Consider the following 27,838-nt stretch of genomic DNA (forward strand, 5'->3'; position numbering starts at 1 on the left):
AGGTTCCAATCAATATTGGGAAAGTTAAAGTCACCCATTACAACAACCCCACTACGTCCACACTTTTCCAAAATCTGCCGACCTATGCTTTCTTCCATCTCCCTGCTGCTATTGGGGGGCCTGTGGCAAACCCTCAACGAGGTGACTGCTCCCTTGCTGTTCCTAATTTCCACCCATACTGACTTGGTAGGCAGATCTTTCTCGACAATGGAAGCTTCTGTAGCTGTGATACCCTCTCTGATTAGTAGTGCACACCCCCTCCTCTTTTACCCCCCTCCCTATTCTTTTTAAATGCTCTAAACCCTGGAACATCCAGCAACCATTCCTGCCCCTGAGAAACCCATATCTCTGTTATGGCCACAACATCATAGCACCAGGTACTGATCCATGCTCTAAGTTCATCACTTTTATTCCTGATACTCCTTGCGATAAAGCAAACACACTTTAACTGATCCCTTGGTTCCTTCCCAGGAAAGCTTCCTATTTTCTTACTTCCCCAGCAGCATTTCTCCTGTAACTTTGAATTGCCTTCTATAATTTTCAATGTTATTTAATTTTCAAGTTTTTGCAACTTTTTTTCTATTTATTCACAGGATGAGGGTGTTGTTGGCTAGGCCAGCATTTATTGCCCATCCTTAATTGCCCAGAGGGCAGTTAAGAGTCAACCAACTAGAATCACATGAAGGCCAGACCAGCTGAGAAGCCACACAACACCAGGTTATGGGCCAACAAGTTCATTTAAAGCCACAAGTTTTTGGAGCACTGCCCCTTCATCAGGTGAAGTCTGATGAAGGAGCAGCATTCCGAAAGCCTGCAATTTTAAATAAATCTGTTGGACTATAATCTGTTGTTGTGCGACTTCTGACTTTATCCACTCCACATTATGATCAAGTCAGGATGGCGGTTTCCTTCCCTAAAGGACATTAGTGAACCTGTGATGGGTTTTTCCAACAATGGACAACAGCTTCCTGGTCATCATTAGACTCTTAATTCCAGATTTGTTTTTGAATTCAAACCTCACCATCTGTATCACGATAGGTTTCAACCCTGGGTCCCCAGACCATTACCTGGGTCTCTGGATTAATAGTCTAGCAATAATTCTACTAGGTCAACACCTCTTTATGGCTAATGTGCCATTTATCGATGTCAAATTTGTACTGATGTTTTATACTATTAAAATTATTGTTGCTGACAAAAGCCTATTTGTAAACAAGTGGTCCTAGAATTAAACTTTACTCAGTATAATATTTAATTACAAATTGAAATATCATAAGCATATACCTCCTATCTTGATGATATCTAGTTTTGGTAGATTTGCTCAAGTAAAAAACTATTATTAGCCCTTTGCACTTTTAAACATATTCAGGTTGTGAAATTGCTTTGTATCTAAATATTATAGTTCACAAAGGGGCCAATTGCCCCATTACCTTGTTCCGCTGCTTTAGCTTTTTAAAGGTTTCACTCATGGTCTGCATTTGGCTTTTGTACGCCAGACAAAGAATAACTACATTTCCAGGTTGAGTGGGCAACTTCCTAATATCTACTGTTCCTGACCAGATACCAACATCCTGAAACTCCTGGGCTTGGGAGAGACAGAGAAGGATGGCATTCTGTTGGATTCTGAGGCAATTGGTTTCCCTCCTGAAATAACTGCACGGAGGCCAGTATCCAATCACCAAGTCTCCCTTTATTTACACTTGCACTGTACATGGACTCTGCCCAGCAGGCTCAGTGCAAGGGTGAAGAGACTCTCTAATTCTCCTGTTTATATCTGTCAGCCAGGCCTCCTGATTAGCCCAGGGTAACAACTCCAGTCATGACCCTCATACCAATCACTACACCTACCCTTCTTTTTTAAAATCACAATAGGAAATGTCTTGTGCCTGCATCCAGCACCCCATCTCTGTCTGTTCTGATTTAATGAGGCAAGATGAACTTAGATTAACCTCGCACTACCCCCTTTACTGTAGTTGGATGATTACTGAATTCAATTGTAGATCAAACAATTCTACAATAACCACTTTAAAATACTGGTTATTGGAAAAAAGGCTTGGCATCCACTCTGAGGCACCATTCACCTTCACATTCCTAAGCAGAGTAAATACACATGAGGATCAGTAGTAATCACAGGACCCACTCTTTTGTGTAGATTAGATTCTATAGTGTGGAAACAGGCCATTTGGCCCAACAAGTCCATGCTGCCCTCCAAAGAGTAACCCACCCAGACCCATTTCCCTCTGACTAATGTACCTAATACCATGGGCAATTTAGCATGGCCAATTCACCTAACATGCACATCTTCAGACTGTGGGAGGAAACCCACACAGCCATGGGGAGAATGTGCACACTCCACACAGACAGTCACCCTAGGTTAGAATCTAACTTGGGTCCCTGGTGCTGTGAGGCAGCAGTGCTAACCACTGAGCCACTCTGCCGTACTGAAGACTCTAGCTCCAGAACAAGTACTTCCTATTGTACTTAACTGGCAATAAAATCCTAGTATTTCACTGTCCTTTCACTGGTCATTCCTTCTCAACATTACATTCTGGCTTGCTCCTCTCTTACCAAAGCATTATGCCGGCCAAGTTAACGTTGTACAGTTTCAACTGTTCCTTCGGTGAAATTTGTGGCCATAACTTGACTCAGAGCAGGACTGAGTGATGCAGCACATTGCTGCACTGTTGGGCTCTCCTGGAAGGTGTTTTTTTTTGGCAATGGAAAGCAGCCTTAAGAGTGGATACTGAGATACTCACCAACAATGATGGCACCGATGAAGAGACTCAGGGTAACCCTTATGAACCAGTGTAGTTTCTGGAAAATGATCAGACAGCATCCATTAGTAAAGAAAAGAGACATTGTAAGCACTGTGCCTCACCAATATTTCATCCATAAGACCATGAGATGTAGATGCAAACACAGGCCATTTGGCCCAACAAGTCCACTCTGCTTTTTAGTGCCAAGGTTGAGCCATTGTCCGTTCACCATGAGGTTGCCTGGGCTATCATATGCAAGCACATTGAAATGGTACTTAAAGAAACAAACTGGTGTTACTTCTTGCATTCCATACATTCAGTGTTTCCAATTCTCAATTCCCAGCACTTTTGACTATGAAGCCAAGGAAGTTGTGATCTGGGGTTTGAGATTCATGTAAACTTATTGACTAAAGGCAGAAAAGCTTGATTTGAGAAGAGGCACAGTCACACAACATGGGTCTAACTCCAAATGAACCACGTCTGAGTAGTGTAATAAAGGAATGGCAGTGTAATACAAAGTTTTTAGGGTTGATGCAGAGAGGTGTTACTTCTTGTGGAACAGCCGAGGGACAGAGGGCAGTTTCTCAGAGTAAGGGCTCACTCAGTTAAGACAGAGATGAGAAATCATTTCTTCTATCAGAGGGTAGTAAATCTGTGGAATTCTTTGCAACAGAGCCGATAGAGGCTGGATTGTTAAGAGTATTCAAGGCTGAGACAGAGATTTCTAATCGGACAGGGAACCAAGGGTTATGGGGCAAAGGCAAGAAAGTGGAATGGAGGATTATTGGATCAGCCATGATCTCATTGAATATCAGGGCAGATTCAACGGGCTGAATGGCCTTTATCCTACATCTTACGGTCTTAAGTTTCAATCAAGTGGAATTAACCATTAATGTTGTTAATCTATTGTAGAACTAATTTCAGGTAAGTGTGAATTTGTAGCACAAGGACATTAGGAAACATTTTCTCCCCACTTCTCTTGTGGACAATTTTAAAATGGGCAATTTTTCTTTTTATTCATTCACACCATGAGGGCTGGCATTTATTGCCCATCCCAGAGGATACAAGTCAACCACACTGCCGTGGGTCAGGAGTCACACGTAGTCTAAGGATGACAGTTTCCCATCTTCAAGGACATTAGTGAACCAGATGAGCTTTTTCAAAATTGACCATGGAATTCATGCTCATTATTAGACTCTTAATTCCAGACTTGAAGCCAGGACCCCAGAACATTAGTTGGGTCTCTGGATTAACACTCTTGCTGATAATACTGCTAGGCCGTTGCCTCACCATGTGGGAGCTAGGATGCCAACTGCATTTTGAACAAAGTCCTTCATGATTTGGGATCCAAAGGGCATATTTAAGTTGGGTTTTTTTTTAGATTACTTACAGTGTGGAAACAGGCCCTTCGGCCCAACAAGTCCACACCAACCTGCCACCCACCCATTCCCCTATGTTTACCCCTTTACCTAACACTGTGGGCAATTTAGCACGGCCAATTCACCTGACCTGCACATCTTTGGACTGTGGGAGGAAACCGGAGCACCCGGAGGAAACCCACGCAGACACGGGGAGAATGTGCAAACTCCACACAGTCAGTCGCCTGAGTCGGGAATTGAACCCGGGTCTCTGACGCTGTGAGGCAGCAGTGCTAACCACTGTGCCACCGTGCCGGGTTAGGGAAAGAAAAAAATATGATGTTACATAGAAAAGTAATTCTTCAGTTGGTTGTACTCTCAGAAGATGATATTGAAAATGCAATTATGGTCTGCATTTGTGCTGGGCTGAGTGCATCTAGATACAGTCTGTTCTGATATAAGTTCTGTTCCCATGTGATTCTACATTATAAGTTCATGGAATAACAGCACCATTTAAACCAATGGGTCCAAAATCGTGTTATAGCCAATACAGGTAAGGAAAGCTTGCATTCTATAAATAATAGCCTTAATTCGTCAATCACATTATAGCCAATTCGCATTGAAGAAACACACATTAATGCAGAACCAACTGTATTGGTGATGTAGAATTATATGGACAGAGGACGCCACTTGGCCCATCAAAACAGTGCAGAAAGAGCTATCCAATTAACCTTTCTCTACCCTGCTCCTTCCCATACACCAGTGAGTTTTATTTTATTGCTCTTTGAATTCTCCCTTGAAAGTTAATATCAAATCTCCTTCCAGATCATAACAACTCAAGGAGTTAAAAACATAGTTGCGCCATATTTTATCTTAATTCTGCTTACCAAACTTGCTGCTGAGAGATTAAATTTCTCTTTGCTTAATCTATCAAAGTTTCTCCATTTTCAGCATTTCTATTAAAACTTCTGGAAACCTTCTCTGCTCCAAAAACTCATTTATGAACCCACCTAAACACATTTATTGAAACCATTTTTATTATTATACATTTTCTGGTGATTGCAATGCTCTAAAGTTAAACTGCAGGTAAAACAAGTACTTACTTCTATCCCACGAATGCCTATCAATATGACAAGAAAGGCCGCTAGGAAGACCAAAAAGATAATGATGACCACAATTTGGATGGTGTTGAGCACCACTGGTGTCCTGGATGTTGGATAGAAGGGGAAAATGCCATCATAAAAAGTCATCTCTGTTGTCCTTTGTGTAGACCTGAAAATAAAAGTTGAAAATGTTACAGTTTGGAGTGTACCCAGAGTGAAACAGCTAAAAGAAATTACCTTGATTAGGAATGCTATTACTTGGAGCCATCTTACAGAGGAATATGGGACAAGCTAATATTCGATGGATTATGCCAGGAAGCATAATGGAATTTCTCTCAATGATATAATTGAAAAACATCGTAAAACTGAAGTATGTAAGAGTCAAACACATTTTGAAAAGGAATCAAACTTGTGGATTGGTAGTGCAGACTTGCATTTTCAGTGCAAAGCTTGTCCAATCAGAATCAACCCGTTTGATTTAAAGTTTAGACAAAACCTTGCAGCTAATTATCAATCATCACAAATGGTGCCTTCTTGATGACAATGCCTCTGTCAATCAGTCAAATGTGTCAAACAGTTGGCACTCTCCTGTCATAGAGAATAATTAATGGTTCAGCATCATTCAGAGGGAAATGGGACTGGATGGGTTACTATTTGGAGGGTCGGTGTGGATTTGTTGGGCCGAAGAGTCTGTTTCCACGCTGTAGGGAATCCAATCTAATCCTTTAATTGGTATACTTATGAATTATCCTGATTAGAACAGGATGAAAGGCTTTGACAAGATGAGCGGTTTTCTTTTCAGCAATTTTCTCAAATGTGTTGAATTCTTCCATGAAACAACAGAAGGGATAACGTGGTACATGTAACTGTATCTGTATTTTCAATCAACCTTCAGAAAAGATACTGCAGGGTGTATTAATGACTAAGGTAGGGATGTGAAGTAAGGAAGCAAGAAGCAAGCTGGTTCCACAAGCAAAATTATAAAGCAAGAAGCAAAGAGTAACGATTAAGCGTGGTTACTCAGACTAGAAATAGAAAGCAGGATCAATGGTGGAACCACTGCTGCAAGCTAATTACATAAACCATTGTGCTCAGCAATCAAAGCGCAATTTTAATATTTGTGGATGACATCAAAGAGAAGCTGTACTTAATAACAAGGTGGACTGGGACAAGATACAGGATTACAACATTAATAAACTTGCAAAGTCTGTGCATAATTGGCAAATATAGATAAGTAGGAGCTGTGGTTTTTAAAATTGCTTAATGAGATGTAGGTGTCAGTGGCATGGCCAGCCATTTGTTGCCCATCCCAAATTATCATTGACCTGAGTGGCTTACTAGGCCACTTCAGAGGGAAGTTATGAGTAAACCACATTGCTGTGGTGCTGGAAACACATGGAGGCCAGGTAATGATGACAAATTCCCTTCCCTTAAAAAGGATGCTAATGAACCAGTTCGGTTTGGACAACAATTGATTGTAGTCTTAATGTCACCATCGCTGAAATTAACTTTCAATTCCAGGATTATTAATCAAATTCAAATTCCACCACTCTTGTGGTGGGATTGAACACATACCTATAGACTTTTTAGATTACTAGCCCAGTGACATTACTACTCTTCCACCAACTCTCCCATCTTTGCTCCCTCAACATCCCCAAATATTTGACTGAAATGATAAAGGAGGCTGAAATACTCAAAATGATGTGTAGAACAGAGGAATACAGGGATTAAAGATAAACTATTAAATGTAAGGAGTTGTGCAGCAGAGTCATATCAGATTCGAAATGTTAACTCTGTTTCTTCACAGATGCTGCCAGGCATGCTGGGTTTCTACAGCACTTTCAGTCTTTGTATTAAATGTAGTGCTACAGGTTAATAGGGACATAAAATTACTTCTAAAAAAGGCAGTGTGATTCATTTAGAATTTAAAACTGAATAAGGTATGGTAAACCTGAGTAAAGACTTGGTCAGATCAGACATGGAGTGATGACAGTCTTAACTAAATGATTATACTTTGCCAGAAAGAGTAAACAAGTTGGGATTCAATGGTCTAAAAACAATCAGAAGGATGAAGTATGGCCTGATTTAGCTTTTCAAGATTCTTTGTGATTCTAAGGAGTGTGATAATAAATCATGATGAGGTTTCCTCTGGTGGGAGTTTCCAAAACAAACACTTATTAAAAATAATAGTGAGCAATAAATCAAACAGGGAAGCCAGGAGAAACTGCTTGACAAACAAGTTTTAGACTGTGGAACTGGCTGCTACAGGAGGGAGAGAAGGAGCTGGGAAGTATGAGAGGAGGCTTGTGAGCAGCATAACCACTGAATTGTAGAATTTGGGATTGTTGGTCTTTTTCACTGCTGCAGCTTCCGTATGATTCTGTGAAGAATGACACTTAGGAATCAGGAAACAAAGTTATTTCTCAATCCAAGAAGGATATTTCTCTAGAAATGTGGAGGCCAATGAGGGTGGTGGGTGGGGGGAGCGACCTGTTAAAACTCGTGAATATAATCCAGTACGTGTAGGCAAAGGAACAGCCTTTTACAGTATCAATGCCACTGTAACTTCAGATTGTGACAATGCTAGAGAGACACACCATTTAGCTTCACTTTCAAAATTGGAAGAAACAAAACTAATTTGTTGGTCGGGTCTGTACCTGGAGAGATAAGCTCTTGTCTATGTTAATACCCACATGTGTGACTGGCTTGCTGCTCTAGCTCTCACTTTCATAATTTCTACATGACCCCAATTTTCATCGATTCCTTTATGAAGTTGGTTACATCTCACTCTCAACGCTTCTCCTCAACAGGTATCAAAAACTGAGGAAAAGTGGTAAAATAGCAAGGTCTCATATGGGTATATTTCCACTACTATTGTCTCTTTTTCAGCCTTGGAGTCTAATTCTATTTGCCTTTTGCAATAGCTGGAATTAGTCTAGATTTGAACATAAGCATAACCAATAAAACACAAACAAAAACAGACATTGCTGGAAAAGTTCAGCGCGTCTGGCAGCATCTGTGGAAAGAAATCATAGAGTTACAAAGTCATAGAGATGTACAGCATGGAAACAAACCCTTTGGTCCAACTCATCCATGCTGACCAGGTATCCTAAATTCATCTAGTCCCATTTGCTAGCATTTGGTCCATATCCCTTTAAACCCTTCTTATTCATATACCCAACCAGATCCTTTTAAATGTTGTAATTGCACCAGCCTCTACCACTTCTGAGGAAGGGTTATTCAACGTGAAACATTAACTCTGATTTCTCTCCACAGGTGCTGTCAGACCTGCTGAGCTTTCCCAGCAACTTCTGTTTTCATTTCTGATTTACAACATCAGCAGTTCTTTCAATTTTCAATGAGACACAAATTCCACACTAAACTGCAAACCCATAATGTTCATCTACCCTTCTTTAAAGTTTATAGACAATTGTGGAATGTGCAAGAACATAAGGGCAATGAGGATTAGACCATTCAGCCCATCAAGTCTGCTTTGCTATTCAATATCAGCATGGCTGATATCCCCCTCCTGGAATACTACCTAATTCAAATCTGTCTCTTCTGTTGGATTTACTGCTTTCATAAGAACTTTCCAGTTTACAGCCTGTGCAGGTTTTATCAGTACTGCAGAAATCTGAAACCCTCCCGTCCCATGCTTCCAGCCATTATGCTGACAATCCCAATCCTGCTCCCCACATTACAGTCCAATGGTTGGCATCATCCAGGATGAATTGTTTTTAATATTCAATCACATGTATGGGGGGCACAGTGGCACAGTGGTTAGCACTGTTGCCTCACAGCGCCGGAGACCTGGGTTCAATTCCCGCCTCAGGCGACTGACTGTGTGGAGTTTGCACGTTTTCCCTGTGTCTGTGTGGGTTTCCTCTGGGTGCTCTGGTTTCCTCCCACAGTCCAAAGATGTGCAGGTCAGGTGAATTGACCATGCTAAATTGCCCATAGTGTTAGGTAAGGGGTAAATGTAGAGGTATGGGTGGGTTGTGCTTCGGCGGGTCGGTGTGGACTTGTTGGGCCTGTTTCCACACTGTAATGTAATCTAATCTAGGTGTGGCTGAAAAGGACAACATATTTTGCTCATCCCAATTGTCCTCGATAAGGTGGCATTGAGCTGATGTCTTGAACTGCTTGCATTTCATCTGGTATGGGTACACTCTCAGTATCGCAGAGGTGCATACTCCTTACTCTGGTACTTCTCAATCTCTTAAGAGCCTCAATCCTACTCATACCCTGGTCTATCTACTCTGGGTGTGCACCATCCCATTTCAGAAGCTTTTGTATTCACTCTGTGATATCCTGAACCTTAGCACTCACAAAAAGAAACATTCCATTTGATCCAAACTCGTAGCAATTTTAATTTTATCTGGAGCTGTCCCACAAAGCAAGGAAGTCACTTTTCATAGCATGCAGCCTACAGTCAGTATTGCAGTGTGGAGAGGCTGTTGCTCCACACAGAATGAGAGAGACCAGGAGTCTCTCTCATTCTGAACATTGGTGCATTGGAAAGATTTGACTGCATTCTAAATGCAAATTCCAGGAGAGGGTTTCAAAAGGAGAGAACCCACAGCCTTCCCAGTGCAATACTTGTTAAGACTTTCAGAGTTGAAAAGGAAAACGAGAACAAAAAATACTCAACGATCACTTGGGCTGAGCTGTGAGAGAAAGAGCTAAAACATTTCAGCTCAACAACACTTCACATGTTCTGATGAATGGTAAATGACCTGAAACTTGAACTTCTGTTTGTTCCTCTCCAGATGCTGCCTGATGTGCTGTGTACAATGATTTATTTCAGATTTCCAGCATCTGCAATACTTTGCTTTTGTCCTTGAATTGAAAGGATCAAGCGCAGTAGACCATTTGGTTATTTGTTCAGTCTTTTGCGACTTTAGATGGTTTTGTACAATGATCAATGAATGATTTTCTTAAGTTGCAAAAAAAATGGCACGCAGGCATTGCTGGCAAAGTTAGCCATGTCCATTCCTAATTGCCCTTCTGAAAGTTGTTGTGAACCACTTTCTTGACACCCGAGTGGTTTGCTTTGCCATTTCAGTTAAGAGTCAACCAGAGTGCTGTAAGTCTGGGGCAGATGATGTAAGAACAGTAAATTTTCTTCCTTAAGATAAGGCCATTTGAGTCAACTGGAGTTTCTGATGGTTTCTTGTAATACTTTTCAATTTCCAATTTGACTTCTAACTGAGTTTAAGTTCTTGGAGGCCATGCACTGGTGCCTCTCAATGAAAATGTTACTACAGTTCTCAGGGCTTAAAGGGTTCAAGCATATGGGACAAAAGCAGGAACAAAATAATAACCTGGATGACCATATTGAAGCTTGGGCTGAATGGTCGTTTGATCCAAATTCATAGCAATTTTTATTTTATCAGTAGCAGTCCCGCAAATCAAGGGGAAGTCACTTTTCACAGACTGTAGTCTGTGGTCAGTATTGCAGCATGGAAAAGCTGTCACTCTGAAGTTACTACATGGTTCTAATCGACCAGGAGTCTCTCCTACTTTTGATACTCTCCGCCTCTTTCTAATCTCTATCAAACTCCCCCTGCTCCTCCAAGTGAAGCAGCAAGGTGGCTCCGTGGTTAGCACTGTTGTCTCACATCACCAGGGACCCAGGTTCGATTCCAGCCTCGGGGCAGACTATCTGTGTGGGATTTGCACATTCTCCCCGTGTCTGCGTAGGTTTCCTCCCACAGCCCAAAGATGGGCAGGGTTGGTGAATTGGCCATGCTAAATTGCCCATAATGTTAAGTGCTATTAGACAGAAGGTGGGCTCCTCTCCGGAGGGTCGGTGTGGATTGGTTGGGCTGTTTCCACACTGTCGGGAATCTAATCTAATCTAATCATTTCACATTCACTGCTGCAGTTTCGACAGCCCTAAGCAATAGACACCCTCAACTAATAACGCGTCCTAGTTACTAATCGGGGCTGTGCTAATCTGCATTAATTTATAATACGATATAAAGCTGAAATAGAGTGGGAAATGTTGGAACCAGCCATCAGCTCAGGTTCTTGTGGGGATGCACCTGCCTCTGAGCTAGGATCCCCTCGGGGGTTCAAGTCCCACCCCCTCTAGAGTTATGCCATAACATGTAAAAACCGACAGAACTGCGGACGCTGCAAATCAGAAACAAAACTATCATGTCCATTCTGGTCAACAAAAGCTGCCTAGCCTGATCTCACCCTCCTACACTCGGTCTCGCAGGTCACGTTTCTTCAGCTATTTGATGTTTTGTTAAAAAGGTGTTTTTCTTCCAGACACTGAATTCGAGATCCTCAATACACTTCTGGCTAAAAAAAAGGTCAAAATCCTGTTTTCTTTCCCCTCCAATCCAGCTACTAACCTGCTTTGAAATTGACAGGTGCACTTTAGGTTTGGTACAATCAGTTGCAAGATCTATAGCTCTTGGATAAAAGTAACTTTTAGGTTTGTGAAATAGAATTCAGCAGGAAACACTGCCAATGAGAAAAAACAATGCACTGTTTTTATTGAAAACAACTAACGCTGGAGATCACAGGATTCAGAGACAGACAGCGAGCTAACGTTTCGAATCTAAATGACTCTTCATCAGAGCTCTGTTGTTTTTTAAAAAAAACTGGGTCAAATGCAAGCGTAATCTTTAGATTGTTATTCAAGTATATTGTTTAACTTCCCCATTCTAATACCTGCAAACCATTTGTTCTGCTGATGTTTACAAAACCTTACTTTTTTTATAAAACAAAAACTTAGCAGCGACTGGGCGGAATAGTTTCTCACACTGGAGACAGTTTTAGATTTGTTGCTGCCAAGTCTGAAAATTACAGTCAGTCACCGCGTATAACACATTGAAAATTAAAATTAAATAGGAGCACCTCACCTGGACAAAGTAGATGAAAGTACAAAAGTTCCAACAACTCGACTTTTCGCTGGGAGCTGTCAGCAACTCACTGCAAAGAATCGACTTTGCGATTGACTCGACTGGTTTTACATTTACCCTCTCAGTGCCTCGCCCAGTTGTGACAATTATGCAAATACTGTTTTCCTGGAATAATGTGAACAATGACATGAATGCGGATGGTGCCAAAGAAAGCACAGTTTTCACAGATCATAACGCAGTCTTGCAGTGAATGGGTATATGGTTTAGTCTTTTCATCTTGACGGAAATGTGATAATGGGTCCAATTATAGCCTTCGTGCTATTGAGACAGGCAAATGATAGGGGGAGAAGGTGCATTGTTGGAGGAAGTCATTGTGGTCTTTGAAGATTAAAGTCTAAACCTCACTGGAAGCGTGTATTATCCTCAAGAGTTTAGACGGTAAGATGGTTACGTGAATCAACAATAAGCATCGATCCAAAACGCCGATTATATAATATAGAACAGGATAGCACAGTACAGGCCCTTCGGCCCTCAATGTTGTGCCGACCTTTTACCCTACTCTAAGATCAGACTAACCTACATACCCTTCATTGTACTATCTTCCATGTGCCTATCCAGGAGTCCCTTAAGTGCCCGTAATCTATTCCATTCTCTGAGTCAAGAGCCTACCTCTGACGTCTCCCCGAAACCTTTCTCCAATTACCCTAAAATTATGCTCCCTCATGATAGACATTTCCGTCCTGGGAAAAAAAATCTGGCTATCCACTCTATCTGTACCTCTCAACATCTTGTAGACCTCTATCAAGTCACCTCTCATCCTTCTTCGCTCCAATGAGAAAAGCCCTAGCTCCCTCAACCTTTCATCATAAGACATGCCCTCCAGTCCAGGCAGCATCCTGGTAAATCTCCTCTGCACCCTCTCTAAAGCTTCCACATCCTTCCTATAACGAAGTAACCAGAATTGAACGCAATATTCCAAGTGTGGCCTAATCAGTGCTCTGTAGGGCTGCAGCATAACCTCATGGCTCATAAACTCAAATATTATTAACTCAGTTATTATTGTATAATAAAATAAAAGACTACACATGCTGGAAATCTAAAATAGAAACAGAAAGTGCTGGAGAAACTCTGCAGGACTGAAGATCTGATGAAGGGTTACTAGGCACTCATCTTTTTTTTTTAACTCATTCACAGGCTATGGACATCACTGGCTAGACCAGCAGTTATTGCCCATCCCTAATTGCCCAGAGGGTAGTTAAGTGTAAACCACATTGCTGTGGGTCTGGAGTCACATATAGGCCAGACCAGTTAAGATTGTCATGGAGGTGCTGGTGTTGGTTTGGAATGGACAAAGCCAGAAGTCACATGACTCCAGGTTATAATCCAACAGGTTTATTTGAAACCACAAACTTTCATAGCACCGTTCCTTCGTCAGGTGTGAAGGTAAGGTTGGCAGATTTCCTTCCCAACGAGACATTAGTGAAGCAGATGTGTCTGTGGCGAGAGAAACAGAGTTCACACTTTGAGTCCAGTGCCCCTTCATCAGAACTTAAACTCCTGCTGAGTTTCTACAACATCTTCTACTTTAGTGACTGATTAATATTTTACAATCAAATAATTTTACATTTATATAACAAAGGAGTTTGACACAGATTGGGCTAGGTGCCAAGGCTTCAGGGAGGGTGCAGTCGAGGTTTGACAGAATCGATGCTAGAACGAGGGATTAGATGGAGCTGGGGCAGGTTCCTGAGGAAACTTTGAGGAGATTCGAGACAGATGTTCAAAATCATGAGGGCGGGCCCAATGAGAGGCTTCCCATTATAGGAATATAAAGGTAGGTCATTCAGGCTGCTCGTTCCACCATTAACAGATGGGTTGTGAACAAGAGGATTCAAACTTAAGGTGATTGGCAAAAGAATGTGAGGGAAATCTGTTGTGTTTTAGTGCAGTGAATGGTTATGGTATATTACATTCTGGAATATGATCCCTGAAAATGTGGTGCAAAAGCAATTGTGACTTACAAAAAGGAATTGGGAAATGCACAGTTGTAAGGAAACAGTTGTATAGACAAGTATAATGGTTCTTGCAGAGAACGAGTATGGATGTGAATAGTTAAAATGCCCCTTCCAAGTTCTAACTAATCTGTGATTTTATAAGTCAGTCAGCAATTTGGCATTGGTCTTGGTCAGTTAGCTCAGCTGGCTGGATGACAGGTTTACAATACAGAATGGTGCCCACAGCATGGGCTCACTTCCTGTCACTGGCTGAGGTTACCATGAAGGCTCAACCTGAGAGCTGTAGAGTCACAGAAATCGACAGCACAGAAACAGACCTGTCAATCCAACTTGTTGGTGCTGACCAGATATTCAACATTAATCTAGTCCCATTTGCCAGCACTTGGCCCATTTCCCTTCCTATTCATGTGCCCATCCAGATGCTTTTAAATGTTGTAACTGTACCAGTCTCCACCACTTCCTCTGGCAGCTCGTTCTACACATGCACCACCCTCTGTGTGAAGAAGTTGCCCCTCAGGTCCCTTTTAATACTTTCCCCTCTCACCTTAAACCCATGCCCTCTAGTTTTGGACTCCCCTACCCTAGGGAAAAGACCTTGACTATTCATCCTATCCATGCCCCTCATCATTTTATAAACCTCTATAAGGTCACCCCTCAGCCTCCGTAACTCCAGGGAAAGGAGCCCCAGTCTATTCAGCCTCTCCCTGTGACTCAAATCCTCTGACCCTGGCAACATGTTTGCAAATCTTTTCTGAATCATTTCAAGTTTCACAACATCCTTCCTATAGCAGGGAGACCAGAACTGAACACAGTATTCCAAAAGTGGCCTAACCAACATCCTGTACAGCCACAAAATAATTTTCCAACTCTTGTACTCAATGCAATGACAAATAAAGGCAAGCATACAAATGCCTTCTTCACTACCCTGTCTACCTACGACTTCACTTTCAAGGAACTATGAACCTGCACTCCAAGGTCTCTTTGTTCAGCAACACTCCCCAGGACCTTACCATTAAGTGTATAGGTCCTGCCTTCATTTGCCCTTTGCCCCTTGCTTGAGGTCTGCTGGCTTTCAGGCTAAATGCAACACCAGTCATCTCTCTCTAATGAGAGAGTAGGCCTGTGGCATTTGTACTTACTATTCTCTTCTATTGCTGTCACAGATTCTTTAGCCCCATCCTTCCTCCATTTGAACAGCCCTTTCCTATGTCCCGTCACCTTTTTAATTCTCTCCCTATCATGCTTTGTCCATCTCCTTTTCCTACTGTTGCTGTGTAAGCATTTCCTTGAACTCCATAATGCATCCGAGATCATTAACCACGTTGAATGGGCTTTGTAAATGCAAGCTGCTATTGTAATGTGTTGTGTTCAAATCACGCTTTAACCTCCTCCTAGACCGGGTACCGGTAAAGAGTTTTACTGTAAATCTAATCCTGCCTACAGTCACTATGACTGCCCTTGCAGTCTGGCACTTTCCGGGTATGTAATTGAATCTACCAGAAACATGACTCAAAAGAAAAGGAAGGTTTCCATAGTCCCAGAAGCTGCACCAAAACATTAAAAGGCCAGTGGAATGGCTGCCCTTTTCAGACTTTAAACTAACATGCCATCTCGCCTCTCCGATTAATGTAATATTGAAGAGGAACAGGGGTGTTCTGTCAGGGGTCCTGTTCAATGTTTATCATGCAATTAATGTCACAAAAGCATGTAGAATAAAAGAAAGAGCTGTGTGAATGCTGGACATCTCAAACAGAAACAGAAAATGCTGGAGAAACTCAGCAGGTCTGGAAGCATTTGAGGAAAGGGAAATAGAGTTCACATTCCATGCTCAGTGACGAGTTCTGATGAGGGGGTCACTGGATCAAACAAAAATACTTGACCCAGTCATTATCAGACTGTTGTTTGGGGAAGGTTGCTGTATTCAAGATGGTGGCTAGATTTTCGACAGTACAATTGTGTCTATGACTCAAGAAATGTACTTCACGGCTGGAAAGTGCATCCTGAGATAATGGAAGGTGCTACATAAATGCAACTCATTCCTATCTCCTTTTACTTCAGTTGCTGTGATTGGATATAGCATACATTACAGATAACAGCACTGACATTCTGAGTCACTGTGAAAGATCCCATTATCTGAGGAAGGACATGGAGTTCTCCTTACCTCCACTTAAACATTCAGCCCTATGTGAAAGACTTATCAATTACTGCATGTCAACACAAAACAGATACAATGTCACACCTTATCATAAATATAAAGCACAGGCCAAAAATGCTGTTCCCATTAGTCAAGGGTAGAAGAAACAAGGAAGACAGATTTCCAGAGGATTGAGACAGCTAAATGAATGGGCTAGAACAAGGCAGGTAGGATATAATGTAAGTGTGAAATTATTCATTTTGATAGGAAAAGAAAGCAAAAAGGCAGTATTGTTGTTAAATGGGGAGAGGGTGAGAAGTGCAAATGTCCCAAGGGATGTGGGGATCCTTGTTTACCCATCACTACCTGTCAGCATGCAGCTCCAGTGAGTAAATGGTATGTTGGCCTTCATTGCAGGAGTTGAGCTGTCTTAATCAACGGTGGCTCAGTGGTTAGCGCTGCTGCCTCACAGTACCAGGGATTTGATTCCAACCTTGTGTCTGCGCGGGTTTCCTCCGGGTGGTTCAGTTTTTCCCATAGTCCAAAGATGTGCAGGTTAGGGGAATTGGGCATAGTTAATGCAGTGTTGTGGGGATCAAGTGGAATGCCCTTGGGAGAGTTGGTGCAGACTCAGTGGTCTGAATAGCCTCTATCTGCACTATAGGAATTTTATGTCTTGCTTCAGTTGTATTGAACCTTGGTAAGACCATTCCCAGAGTATTGCATGCAGTTTTAGTCTCTTTGTCAAAAGAGGGACACATTGCGTTGAGTGTGTGCAGTGGAGGTTTACCAGATTAAACCCTGGAATGATGACATTGTATCATAGGGAGAGATTGACAAGATCTGTAATTTATAGAGTTTCAGTGACCTGATTGGAACGTACAACATTTTTATAGGCAAGACAGATTGGATGTAACTGAGATAGACCCTGGCTGGTGAATCTAAACTCCCAAGGGATATAATACCTTTTGTGGAAAGTATTGGACTCAAGTGCATTTTTAAATTTATTCATGGATATTGCTGGCTGAGCCAGCATATATTACCCGTCCCTAGTTGCCCCTTGAGAAGGTGGTGGTGAGCTGCCTTCTTTAATCGCTGCAATCCATATTATGTGGGTTGACCCACATTACCCTTAGAAATTCCAGGATTTTGACCAGCAACAGTGAAAGAACATATTTCCAAGTCAGAATGGTGAGTGACTTGGAGGGAACTTGCAGGTGTTAGTATTCCCATGTATCTGCTGCCCTTGTCCTTCTAGTTGGAAGTGGTTGTGAATTTGGAAGGTGCTATGTAAGGATCTTTAGTGAATGTTTACAGTGCATTTTGTAGATATTACACATTGCTGCTACTGAGTGTTGAAAAGTATGGCATTGGAAAAGCACAATAGATCAGGCAGCATCCAAGGAGCAGGAGAATCGATGTTTCGGGCATAAACCCTTCATCGGGAATGAGTGTCGGTGGTGGAGGGATGTTCATGGATGTAATGCCAATCAAGTGGGCTGCTTTTCCTGGATGATGCCAAGCTTCTCAAGAGTTGTTGGAACTTCACCCATCCAGGCAAGCAGTGAGTAATCTATCACATTCTTGACTTGTGCCTTTTAGATGGTGAAAATACTTTGAAGAGTCAGGAGATGAGTTATTCTTCACAGTATTTCAAGGCTCTGCCCTGTTCTTGTAGCCCTTGTATTTATGTGGTGAGTCCAGTTGAGTTTCTGATCAATGGTAACCTCAAAGATATTGAAAGTGGGGAATTCAGTGATGGTAACACTATTGAATGTCAAGGGGCAGTGTTTATCCGAGATGGTTATTTTCTGTCATTTTGTATGGCATGGATATTACTTGCCACTTATCAACTCAAGCCTGGATATTGTCCAGATCTTGTTGCATTTGAACATGGACTGCTTCAGAATCTGAGGAGACATGAATGGTCCTGAACATTGTGCAATCATCGACGTATATCCCCACTTCTGACTTTATGATGGAGGGAAGGGCATTGATGAAGCAATATTGGGCCGAGGACACTACCCTGAGGAACTCCTGCAGAGATATCTTAGAGCTGAGATGACTGACCTCTAATAACCACAGGCATCTTCCTAAATGCAAAATAACTCTAACCAGTGGAGGGTTTGCCCCGTGATACCCATTGATTCTGTTATGGCACCTTGATGCTACACTCAGTTGATTACAGCATTGGTGCGAAGGGTTGTCACTCTCTCTGCACCTCTGGTATTCAGCGCTTTTGTCCATGTTGGAACCAAGGCTATAATGAGGTCAGGAGGTGAGTGGCTTCTGGTGGAACCTGAAATAACTCCACAAAGGTCGGTATCCTGTCACCAAGTCACCCTTCATTTCCACGTGGAGATCCCTTCACACTGGTTCAGCTCCCTCAGAGTTAGCTCTCAGAGTGAACAGGATGTCTGATACTCCTGTTTATATCAGTCAGCCAGAGCCTCCTCATTTTGACCAGGTTAACAGCCCCAATCAGGGAGCTCATACTCTCTGAGGTCCACCTGGCTGACCTTGTTTCAATCACTACAGAACTCAAACTGAGTGTCACTGAGCAGGTTACTGCTGAGGAATCCACAGACCTATGGGATTGAGGGGTGCTAGACGGGAGGAGTGGACCTGACTAGATTGCTCTCCAGAGAGCTGGTACTGTCAATGACACTTTCCATCACTTAACAAATGAATGATCTCAGAATAAGGGTTCACACATTGAAGATAGAAATAAGGAGGAATTTCTTCTGTCAGTGGGTGGTGAATTCTTTGCCACAGAGAGCTGTTGAGGATAGGTCACTAAGTATATTCAAGGCTGAGACAAATTTTTAATCAGTAAACGCATCATGGGTTAGGGAGAAAAGTCAGGAAAGTGGGGTTGGGTGCTTATAAGATCAGCCATGATCTCACTGAATGGCAGAGCACGCTCAATGGGTTGAATGGCCTACTTCTGTTCCTATCTCCTATGGTTTTATAATCTCTGAATAAGGGGTAGACCATTTAAATCCGAGGTAAGGAATTAGTGCAGAATGAATCCTTGAAATCTGTCCTCCAAAGGATCGCTGATCATGGTCAAAACAGAAATTGATAGATTTCTGGAGATTAATTGAATCAAGGGATGTGGTGGTAATGCGTGAGATAGATGACCAACAATAATTGAATTAAATGGCAAAGCAGGCTCAATGAGCTGAATAGAGCTGAAAAATGTGTTGCTGGAAACATTTCTTCAGGGCTTCTTCTGCCTGAAACATCGATTCTCCTGCTCCTTGGATGCTGCCTGACCTGCTGCGCTTTTCCAGCAACACATTTTTCAGCTCTGATCTCCAGCATCTGCAGTCCTCACTTCCTCAATGGGCTGAATAGCCTACTCTTGTTTCACTTTTTTAATCAAGATGTTTGACAAAAAATACAGGGGGATGTCAGGAAGTTCTGTCTTCTGACACAAGTGGCAATGATTTGAAATGTGCTGCCTGCAAAACTGGTATAAACAGGATCAATCAAAGATTCCCCTCAAAGAAAATTGGCATTGAGGGAAAGGAACTTCCAGACTTATGGACTAGAGGGGTGCTAGAGGGGAGGAATGAGACTGAATAGATTGCTCTCCAGAGAGCTAGCATGGGATTGATGGAACAAACAGTCTCCTCCTATGTCCTAATAACTTTATCATCCTAAAATATTGTGGGATGTTTGATTTTGTTTTGAATGCATGCACACCTCTGTATCTTAAATTCAACAAGTCCTGCCCTCCACGCCCACACACATTCCTTCAAATTCTTTTGAAACTTGGGCTTAAGATAAATTTTAATTGCGACATTCCAACTGCCCATTTCATTCCCACCCTCCATCCTTCCACAACCTCCCCGAAACTGAACTGTGACAGAGGCAAGCATGAATTCAGACCAAACAAAATTAAAATGGGGTGAGCTAAGTGGTAAACATTTTGAGACTTCTAGCCATGAATAGAATGACAACAGCTTTGTAAGGGAAACATGCCAGAGTCCAACATTTGTTCTCTAGATGTTCATCAGTAATAGGCATGTCTGGTTTGGAAAAGAAAGTTGTGAGAGGTGCCAGTGACTGCCAAGAAATAGATGGCTTAGAATGTGCTTGGTCAGTAATACCAAGTTTAAAACCCGCACTCAGTACATAAATGTAAGTAAATGTGTAGATGTCATGTAACAGTCTGTAAATTGCCTGCAGTTGGTGGTATGAATCTCAATTGGTTGGTAGGCAATTTGCATAGTTCCACCATCAATGTTCAGAAAACAGGAACTCCCTCTCAAATTTCCCATTTTGAGGAATTGAGCTGTTAAGCTCAGCACAGAAGGATTGGTGTGGAGGAGCCGCTGTTGGATGAGGGTGGACAAAGTTAAAAATCACACAACATCAGATTATAGTCCAATAGGTTTATTCGGAAGCACTAGCTTTCAGAGCACTGCTCCTTCACCAGGTGGTTGTGGAGCGGACCATAAGACACAGAATTTATAGCAAAATATTGTGTCTTATGGTTCTGCTCCACAGCTACCTGCTGAAGAAGCAGCGCTCTGAAAGCTTGTGCTTCCAAATAAACCTGTTGGAGTTTAACCTGATGTTGTGTGATTTTTAACAGAAGCATTGGGTCAATATTCAATAGTTCAATTTAGCAATTCCTGCAATGGCTGACCTCCCCAGAAAAAAAAACATGCCTCTTGAACGCAATTAATCAGAGCAAGTGAGTGGTGCATTGGTGAGGATACTGAGCTAATAATGCACAAGGCCAGGCTAATCCCACCCTAACAGTGGGTAGAGTTTAAATGCAATTAATAAAATCTGGAATAGAAAATTATACTTAATAATGATGACTGTGCAGGGGAGAGGAAAAAAATCTATTTGTTTGATAGTGTTTTGAGGGAAGCAAATCTACTGGCTTAGATGTGGCTACATGTGACTCCAGACCCACAGCAATGTGGTTAACTTTTAACTGCCCTTCAAAATGGCTTAGTAAGCCATTCAGTTCATCTGTAGATAGGTTAGGATAGGCAACCAACTCTGGTTTTGCCATAAATGCCTACATCCTACATGAGATAATGAAAAGATATTCAAAAAAAATAAAAGTTTCAAACATTTGTGTTTTTTGTAATTGTTTTGTTTTTCTCTCTCTCTCTTTCTTTCTCTGAATCCAGTCTTTCCTTCCTCCATTTGTTTTTCTCAACCTAATTTGACTCTGTCACTCAAGAGGTCTGGCAGCATCTGTGGAGAGAAATCAGAGTTAACTGTTCCTTTTCTAGAACATCACTCGACCCAAAAGGTTAACTCTGATTTCTCTCCACAGATGCTGCTGAACTTTTCCAGCAATTTCTGTTTTTGACGTAATCTTTGGAATATTTCTGATCTACAGCATCTGTAATTCTTTCAGTTTTTATTGACTCTGTCACTGTTCTACTTTTTCCAGAATTTCTCTGTTTGTGTTATTTCCCATTTGTCATGGAGATAGACTATTGTTTGTATCATGCAGTAAGGACCAAGATGCCCTGTTGTTTTGATGTGTTTTTGTTGATTTGCATTTCCTGCAATTTGTAATGCATAAGATTTTTAAACTGACTGTATTAGAAAGCAATCTAACTGGCTGTGTCACGTGCGAGATTGGAGAATAAGGAAAAAGAGTATACCATTAAGCCTTTCAGATCTCTTAGAGTCATAGATATGTACAGCATAGAACAGACCCTTCAGTCCAACTCATCCATGCTGACCAGATATTCAACATTGATCTAGTCCTATTTGCCAGCACTTGGCCCATTTCCCTTCCTAATCATGTACTCATCCAGACGCTTTTGGATGTTGTAACTGTACCAGCCTCCACCACTTCCTCTGGCAGCTCACTCCATGCACGCACCACCCTCTGTGTGAAAATGTTACCTCTCCCTATACTCAATCCCTCCAACCCAGCAACTTCCTTATAAAACTTTTCTGAACCCCTTCAATCTTCTATCACGCTCTTGGAGATGATGGCTAATCTGTATCTGAACACCATCCATCCACCTTGATGTCACATCCTTCTGTATCATTGTGTAACAAAAATCTACAGATCTCAGAATTAAATCTGAACGCCAACTGTTTTTCTGTGGTTGCAGAGTTCCTAACTCTACCAACCTTTGAAAGGGCATTTCTGAACTTCCCTCTTGTGTGGTCTGGCTCTGACTTTGAGGTTATATCCCTTTGTCTTAGACTCTTTAACTGGACAAAGCTTGTTCTCTCTATCCACCCTATCAATTCCTTTCAAGATCCTTAAAAAAAGACTCAACTGAATCAATCTTCACTTTCTTCTTTCCAAGTAATTTATATAATCTTGCTTGATAGAATATTCCTTGAATCTTTGATGCATTCTGAATAATCTACACAGCATTCCTTCTGAGGCCAAACAAATCCTTTCTAAGGTGTGGTGTGCAGAACTTTACACAAGACACCTGATATGGTTTGGGAAGGGCTTCAATAGCTAGAGAAATATCTCCTTTTTATTATTGAGCTCTTTTGTCTTGAAGGGTATGTTTCCACTGGCTTTTTTTCATTATTCACAGAAGATTACTTTGATTCTGTGCACTCTGTATGTGAACCCCGAAGAACCATTGCTATTTCCAGCTTTCAACAATTAAAAATACTCAGTTTTATCCTTTTCAGAATAAAAATAGATGACCTCACACTTACTCCCTTACAAATAAAGGGGCTACAAAAGCAGGTCAGAAGCTGCGAATCTCACACTGACTAACTCATCTTCCGTCTCCCCATCCACATGACACAAGTCAGGAGTGTGATGGAATACTCATCAATTGCCTGGATGGGCACAGGTCCAACAAGACTCAAGCAGCTTGACACCCATCCAGGACAAAGCACTTTATCCACAAACCTTCACTTGCTCCACCATTGCTGCTCAGTAGCAGCGGTGTGTACCATTTGCAAGATGCCTTGCAGAAGTTCACCAAGGCTGCTTAGGCAGCATCTTTCAAACCAATGACGACTTCCGGACAAGGGCAGCACATTTCACCTCCAAGTTCCCCTTCAAGCCACTCACCATCCTGACTTGGAAATATATCACCGTTCCTTCAGTGGGTCAAAAGCCTGAAATTCCCTCTCTAAGGGCATTGTGGGTCTGCCCACAGCACATGCCTACAGTGATTCAAGAAAGCTGTTCATCACCACCTTCTCAAGGGCAACTAGGGATGGCAATAAATGTTGGTCCAGCCAGTGATCCTCTCACATCTCATGAATTAATTTTTAAAAGATCCATCTGGAAGAAGTTGTGCCCACTGCTTTAATCTGCTTTTTGCAATGTTATGCCCTTAGCTAAAAGCAAAGTAAGACATTGAGAAGGTGGTGGTTAGTCACCCTTGTTGCACTGCTGCAGTCTATTTGGGATGGCATGGTGGCTCAGTGGTCAGCCCTGCTGCTTCACAGTACCAGGGTGCCGGGTTCAATCCCAGCCTTTGGCAACTGAATGCTTGGAGTTTGCACATTCTCCCTGTGTCTATGTGAGTTTTCTCAGGGTGCTCCGGTTTCCTCCCACAATCTAAAGATGTGCAAGTTAGGTGCATTGGCCATGCTAAATTGCCCATAGTCTCCAGGGATGTGGGTTAGTCATGGCAAATACAGGGATTGGGTGAGGGGGATGCTACTCAGAGTGTCGATGTGGAATCAATGGGCTGAATGGCCTGCTTCCACACTATCGGGATTCTATGTGATGTAATACACCCACAGTACAGGTGGGAAGGAATTTACAGGATTTTGACTCAGTAACAATAATGGAATATTGATGTAGTTCCAAGTCATGATGGTGTCTGGGTTTTGGGACTCAACGTTTGGAAGGTTCTGTCAAAAGAACCTTGGTGATTTCTTGCTGTATAGCATGTAGACCATGCACATCTCTACAATTGTGCATCAGTTCTGAAGAAAGTGATGTCAACAGTAGTTGATAAAGGGCCAATCAAGTGGGCTGCTTTGTCCTGGATGGTGTCAGGCAGCTTGAGTGTTGTTGGAGCTGCTTGACACCATCCAGGCAAGTGGGGAGTATTCCATCACACTCCTGACTCATGCCTTATAGATGGAAAAAGCACAGCAGGTCAGGCAGCATCTGAGGAGCAGGATAGTTGACACTTTGATAGATTCAGCGATGGTAAAAGCATTGAGTGTCATGGGGCAGTGATTAGATTGTCTCTTACTGGAAGTGGTCATTGTCTGGCAATTGTGCAACATGAATGTTACTTTCTACTTGTCAGCCCATGCCTGGATGTTGTCTAGTTCTTGTTGTATTTGAACATGGACTGCTTCAAACTGCAAATGGTGCTGAGCATTGTGCAACCATTGGCAAACACCCCCACTTCTGACTTTATGCTGGAGGGAATGTCATTGATGTAGCAAGTGAAGATGGTTAGGCCTAGGACACTATCCTGAGGAACTCCTGCAGAGATGTCTTGAAGCTATGATGACTAATCTCCAACAATTACAACCATCTTCCACTCAGCTAAGCAAGTGGGAAGTATTTCATCACATTCCTGACTTGTGCCTTGTAGGTAGTGGTTTGGAGAGGCAGCAGTTGAGTTACTCATTGTCAGATTCCCAGCCTCTGACCTGCTCCTGTAACCATTGTATTTATACAGTTAGTCCAGTTACATCTTTGATGAATGGTAACCCCTAACGTTAATGATGGGGAATTCAGTGATGGTAATGCCAATGAATTTCAAATGGAGGTGGATATGCTCCTTCTTGTTGGTGATGGTCACTATCTGGCACTTGTGTTGGGAAAATGTCACTTTCCACTAACCAGCCAACATTTGAATGTTGTCCAGATCTTGCTGCATATGTGCATGGACTATTCCAGCATCTGAGGAATTGTCAATAATACTGAACATTACACAATCATTAGCGAACATCACCAATTCTGCCATTACACCAGGAGGAAAGATATTTTGTTGGCTTCACCTGTTCAGCCACCTTCTCTGCTCAGGCAAGAGGAGTGAGGAATGAGAAGTGAGAATAACTGATCTTGATCCACTTGCCCAAATAGCAACACACCTCAGCAATGCAAGTATAAATCAAGAACATAGGAATTCAATAGTTAAGTCATTGCCAGCATTTTAACTACCTCCCAACACAGCTCTCACTGGACAAGTATGTGTTAAAAGGTCAAGTTGAAATTAATGGTGCAAAGATGACTTGCAACCAGGTTGAGTATTTTGTTCCCCACTGCCTTATTGGTGACGTTGCATTTTCCACAGTCACGTAGTTCTGGTTCTGATTAAATGATTGCGCCACAAACAATTGTTGAACGTGCTGACAGGGAACGGGTGTAAAGCAGGTTAATGCATAAAATTCCAACTAGTGTAAATGTGAAGCAGGCAACTAACTTGGAAACTATGGTGCAATAGAGATTACGTTGCTCACGTTTGTTCTGAACTGGTTCTTCTGGTGTGTTCAGTATGTAACAATTAGTAATTGTTGGCTACAGGAAAGGTATTCTGACTTGAAATGATTATTTCCTTAAACTCACCTTTGACTGTGACTGTGGAAAGGTTTTGGTTGATCAATTGGTAAAATGTTAGATGAATAAACATAACTGAAAAGGCCAATGTTAATTGGAATCAGTGCTTAAGAACACTTGCAAAAGTTTCTTTTTTACCCCAAAGTATATGATAGACTGACTCACTTTATTTTGTAGATAAGTAGTTTCTCTGCATTGCTGTCATTGACAATGAACCAAATAAACATGCAAACATAAATTTATATGTGAACATTTGAATTAGGAATAGGACTAAGGCATTTAACTCCTCCAGTCTCATTCACCATTCATGACTGATCTGATGACTCTACATTCCTTCCTAATAACCTTTCACCTTCTTGTTTACAAGAATCTACCCATCTTTGCTCTAAAAATTATTCAAAAGATCTGCTTGTGCCACCTTTTCAGGAAGAGTCTTCCAAAAACACATGATCCTCTTTAAGAAAATACATTCAATCTTTAATAAGTGAGCACTTATTTTTAAACAGTGACCCCTTGATATAGATTCTCTCACAAGAGAACATGCTTTCCTCATTTGCCCTGTCAAGACCTCTCAGAATCTTATGCATTTTGATTAAGTCGCCTATTTATTCATCTAAACTCTAAATGCGAAGGTTTATGGCATATTGAGGTTGATTTTCAGAGAGTGAGAGAGAGAGAATCTAATTAACTTACTTTCCTTCAATACTATAATGTTGCAGACACAAAGCCTGGAATCTTGTCATAATTATCGACAGGCCCCAATCAAGTCAATGGATACAGCCATGACTCTGGGGTATCCTGCTAAGTAAGTCAAGGAAAAGCTCCAATACTATCCATTGTTATTGTCATGGCCAGGATCCTATCCCTAAAAGGAGGGAGGAGCCAACAGACATGCAGCACACCACTGTCTTGACTCTTTCTGTCCTACTGTGAGGAGTTTGCCTCTGGGAATGAGACAGAGGTGAGTGTAATGGGAGATGAAAGTGAGTGGCACAGTGATCACTGTTGGTACAGGGGGTGAGATGTCCTCAGTGGGTGAGGAGGCAGCAGTGAGGGCATGCAGGGCCAGTGTTTAGGGTGGGTAACTGAGTCACGGAAGATGTTGCGGGCATACCATTGAGTGTCATGGCATGAGCTTTGGTGGTAGGTGGGTAAAGCAGGAATAGTAGAGTGAGTGTGAGGTACTGAAGTAAAGATGGTGGCATTCACGTTGGCTGAGTGGAGGTGGTCATTGACCTTCTTCCTATGTTGCTGGGCATCCCCACAGATGACTGGTATGGTCCAGTGTCGAGGCCTCCACTGCTGGTCCAGTGTTAGCACTATCCCATCCAGCAGAACCCCTGAGATCCTGTCCGCAACAGGACATCCCCCTTTTCTCCCCCATCCAGGGCAAGTGTCAGCATCCCCTGCTGGACAAACTCTGGACTGACGGAGCTTGTTCCATGTCCACAATGGGCGCAAGGGATCTGGTTCTTTCAATGGCTATCTGCTAAATGGTGAATTATTCCAGGTCTGCCAAGTGGACTGATGGGGTGGAATTGGATGTGAGAGACACCAGAGTGGTGCAGCGGGTTTGGTAAAATATGGTGAGAGAATTCATTGGATCTCAGGGTGACATGCCCTCCAGAAAATAAACTGGTTGCAATTCGGACTTGGCCAAATTGATTATGTTCCGATTGCTTCATAGTGATGATGTTATTAGAGCAGTGGTTCAGGGATTAGTTTGCTTAGATGGCTTGTTTACAAGACAGAGAGACACCACAAGTGCAGGTTCAATTCCTGCACTGGTTGAGGTTACTGTGATGGTCTTGCCCTCTCAACTTCACCCCTTGCCTGAGACATAGTGACCCTCAGATTAAACCACTGTCAATTGTCTCTGATGAGAGAGTGGGACAATGGCGACTTTGTAATCTGGAGAGATAGTTTTAAATTGATTTGATAGCCATGGTATTTAATCAAGCTTATTGTGTCTGGAATTAAAAAAAACATAATAAGAAAATGTTGAATTATCATTATATAACTGGTTAATGAACTACTCGTTATACATTAATGATCTGGGCAAACGAACAAAGGGCTTTGTTACTAAATTTGC

The 27,838-nt window shown here is 42.1% G+C and overlaps 1 protein-coding gene across 1 annotated transcript in view; it reads right to left on the bottom strand.

Annotated features, from left to right (window-relative positions):
* The window catches only part of LOC122542492 (dual oxidase maturation factor 1-like), a 23,243-nt gene extending 11,020 nt beyond the window's left edge, over positions 1-12,223 (bottom strand). The window contains exons 1-3 of the mRNA XM_043680268.1: positions 12,093-12,223; positions 5,215-5,383; positions 2,754-2,811 (exon numbers count right to left, since the gene is read on the bottom strand). Of these exons, the coding sequence (XP_043536203.1) occupies positions 2,754-2,811; positions 5,215-5,361 (205 nt within the window). The 5' untranslated portion in view covers positions 5,362-5,383; positions 12,093-12,223. The remainder of the gene's footprint in view (positions 1-2,753; positions 2,812-5,214; positions 5,384-12,092) is intronic.
* Between the last annotated feature and the right edge of the window lie 15,615 nt (positions 12,224-27,838).

Source organism: Chiloscyllium plagiosum, chromosome 40 (assembly GCF_004010195.1).
Source record: "Chiloscyllium plagiosum isolate BGI_BamShark_2017 chromosome 40, ASM401019v2, whole genome shotgun sequence".
Classification (NCBI taxonomy): Eukaryota; Metazoa; Chordata; class Chondrichthyes; order Orectolobiformes; family Hemiscylliidae; genus Chiloscyllium; species Chiloscyllium plagiosum.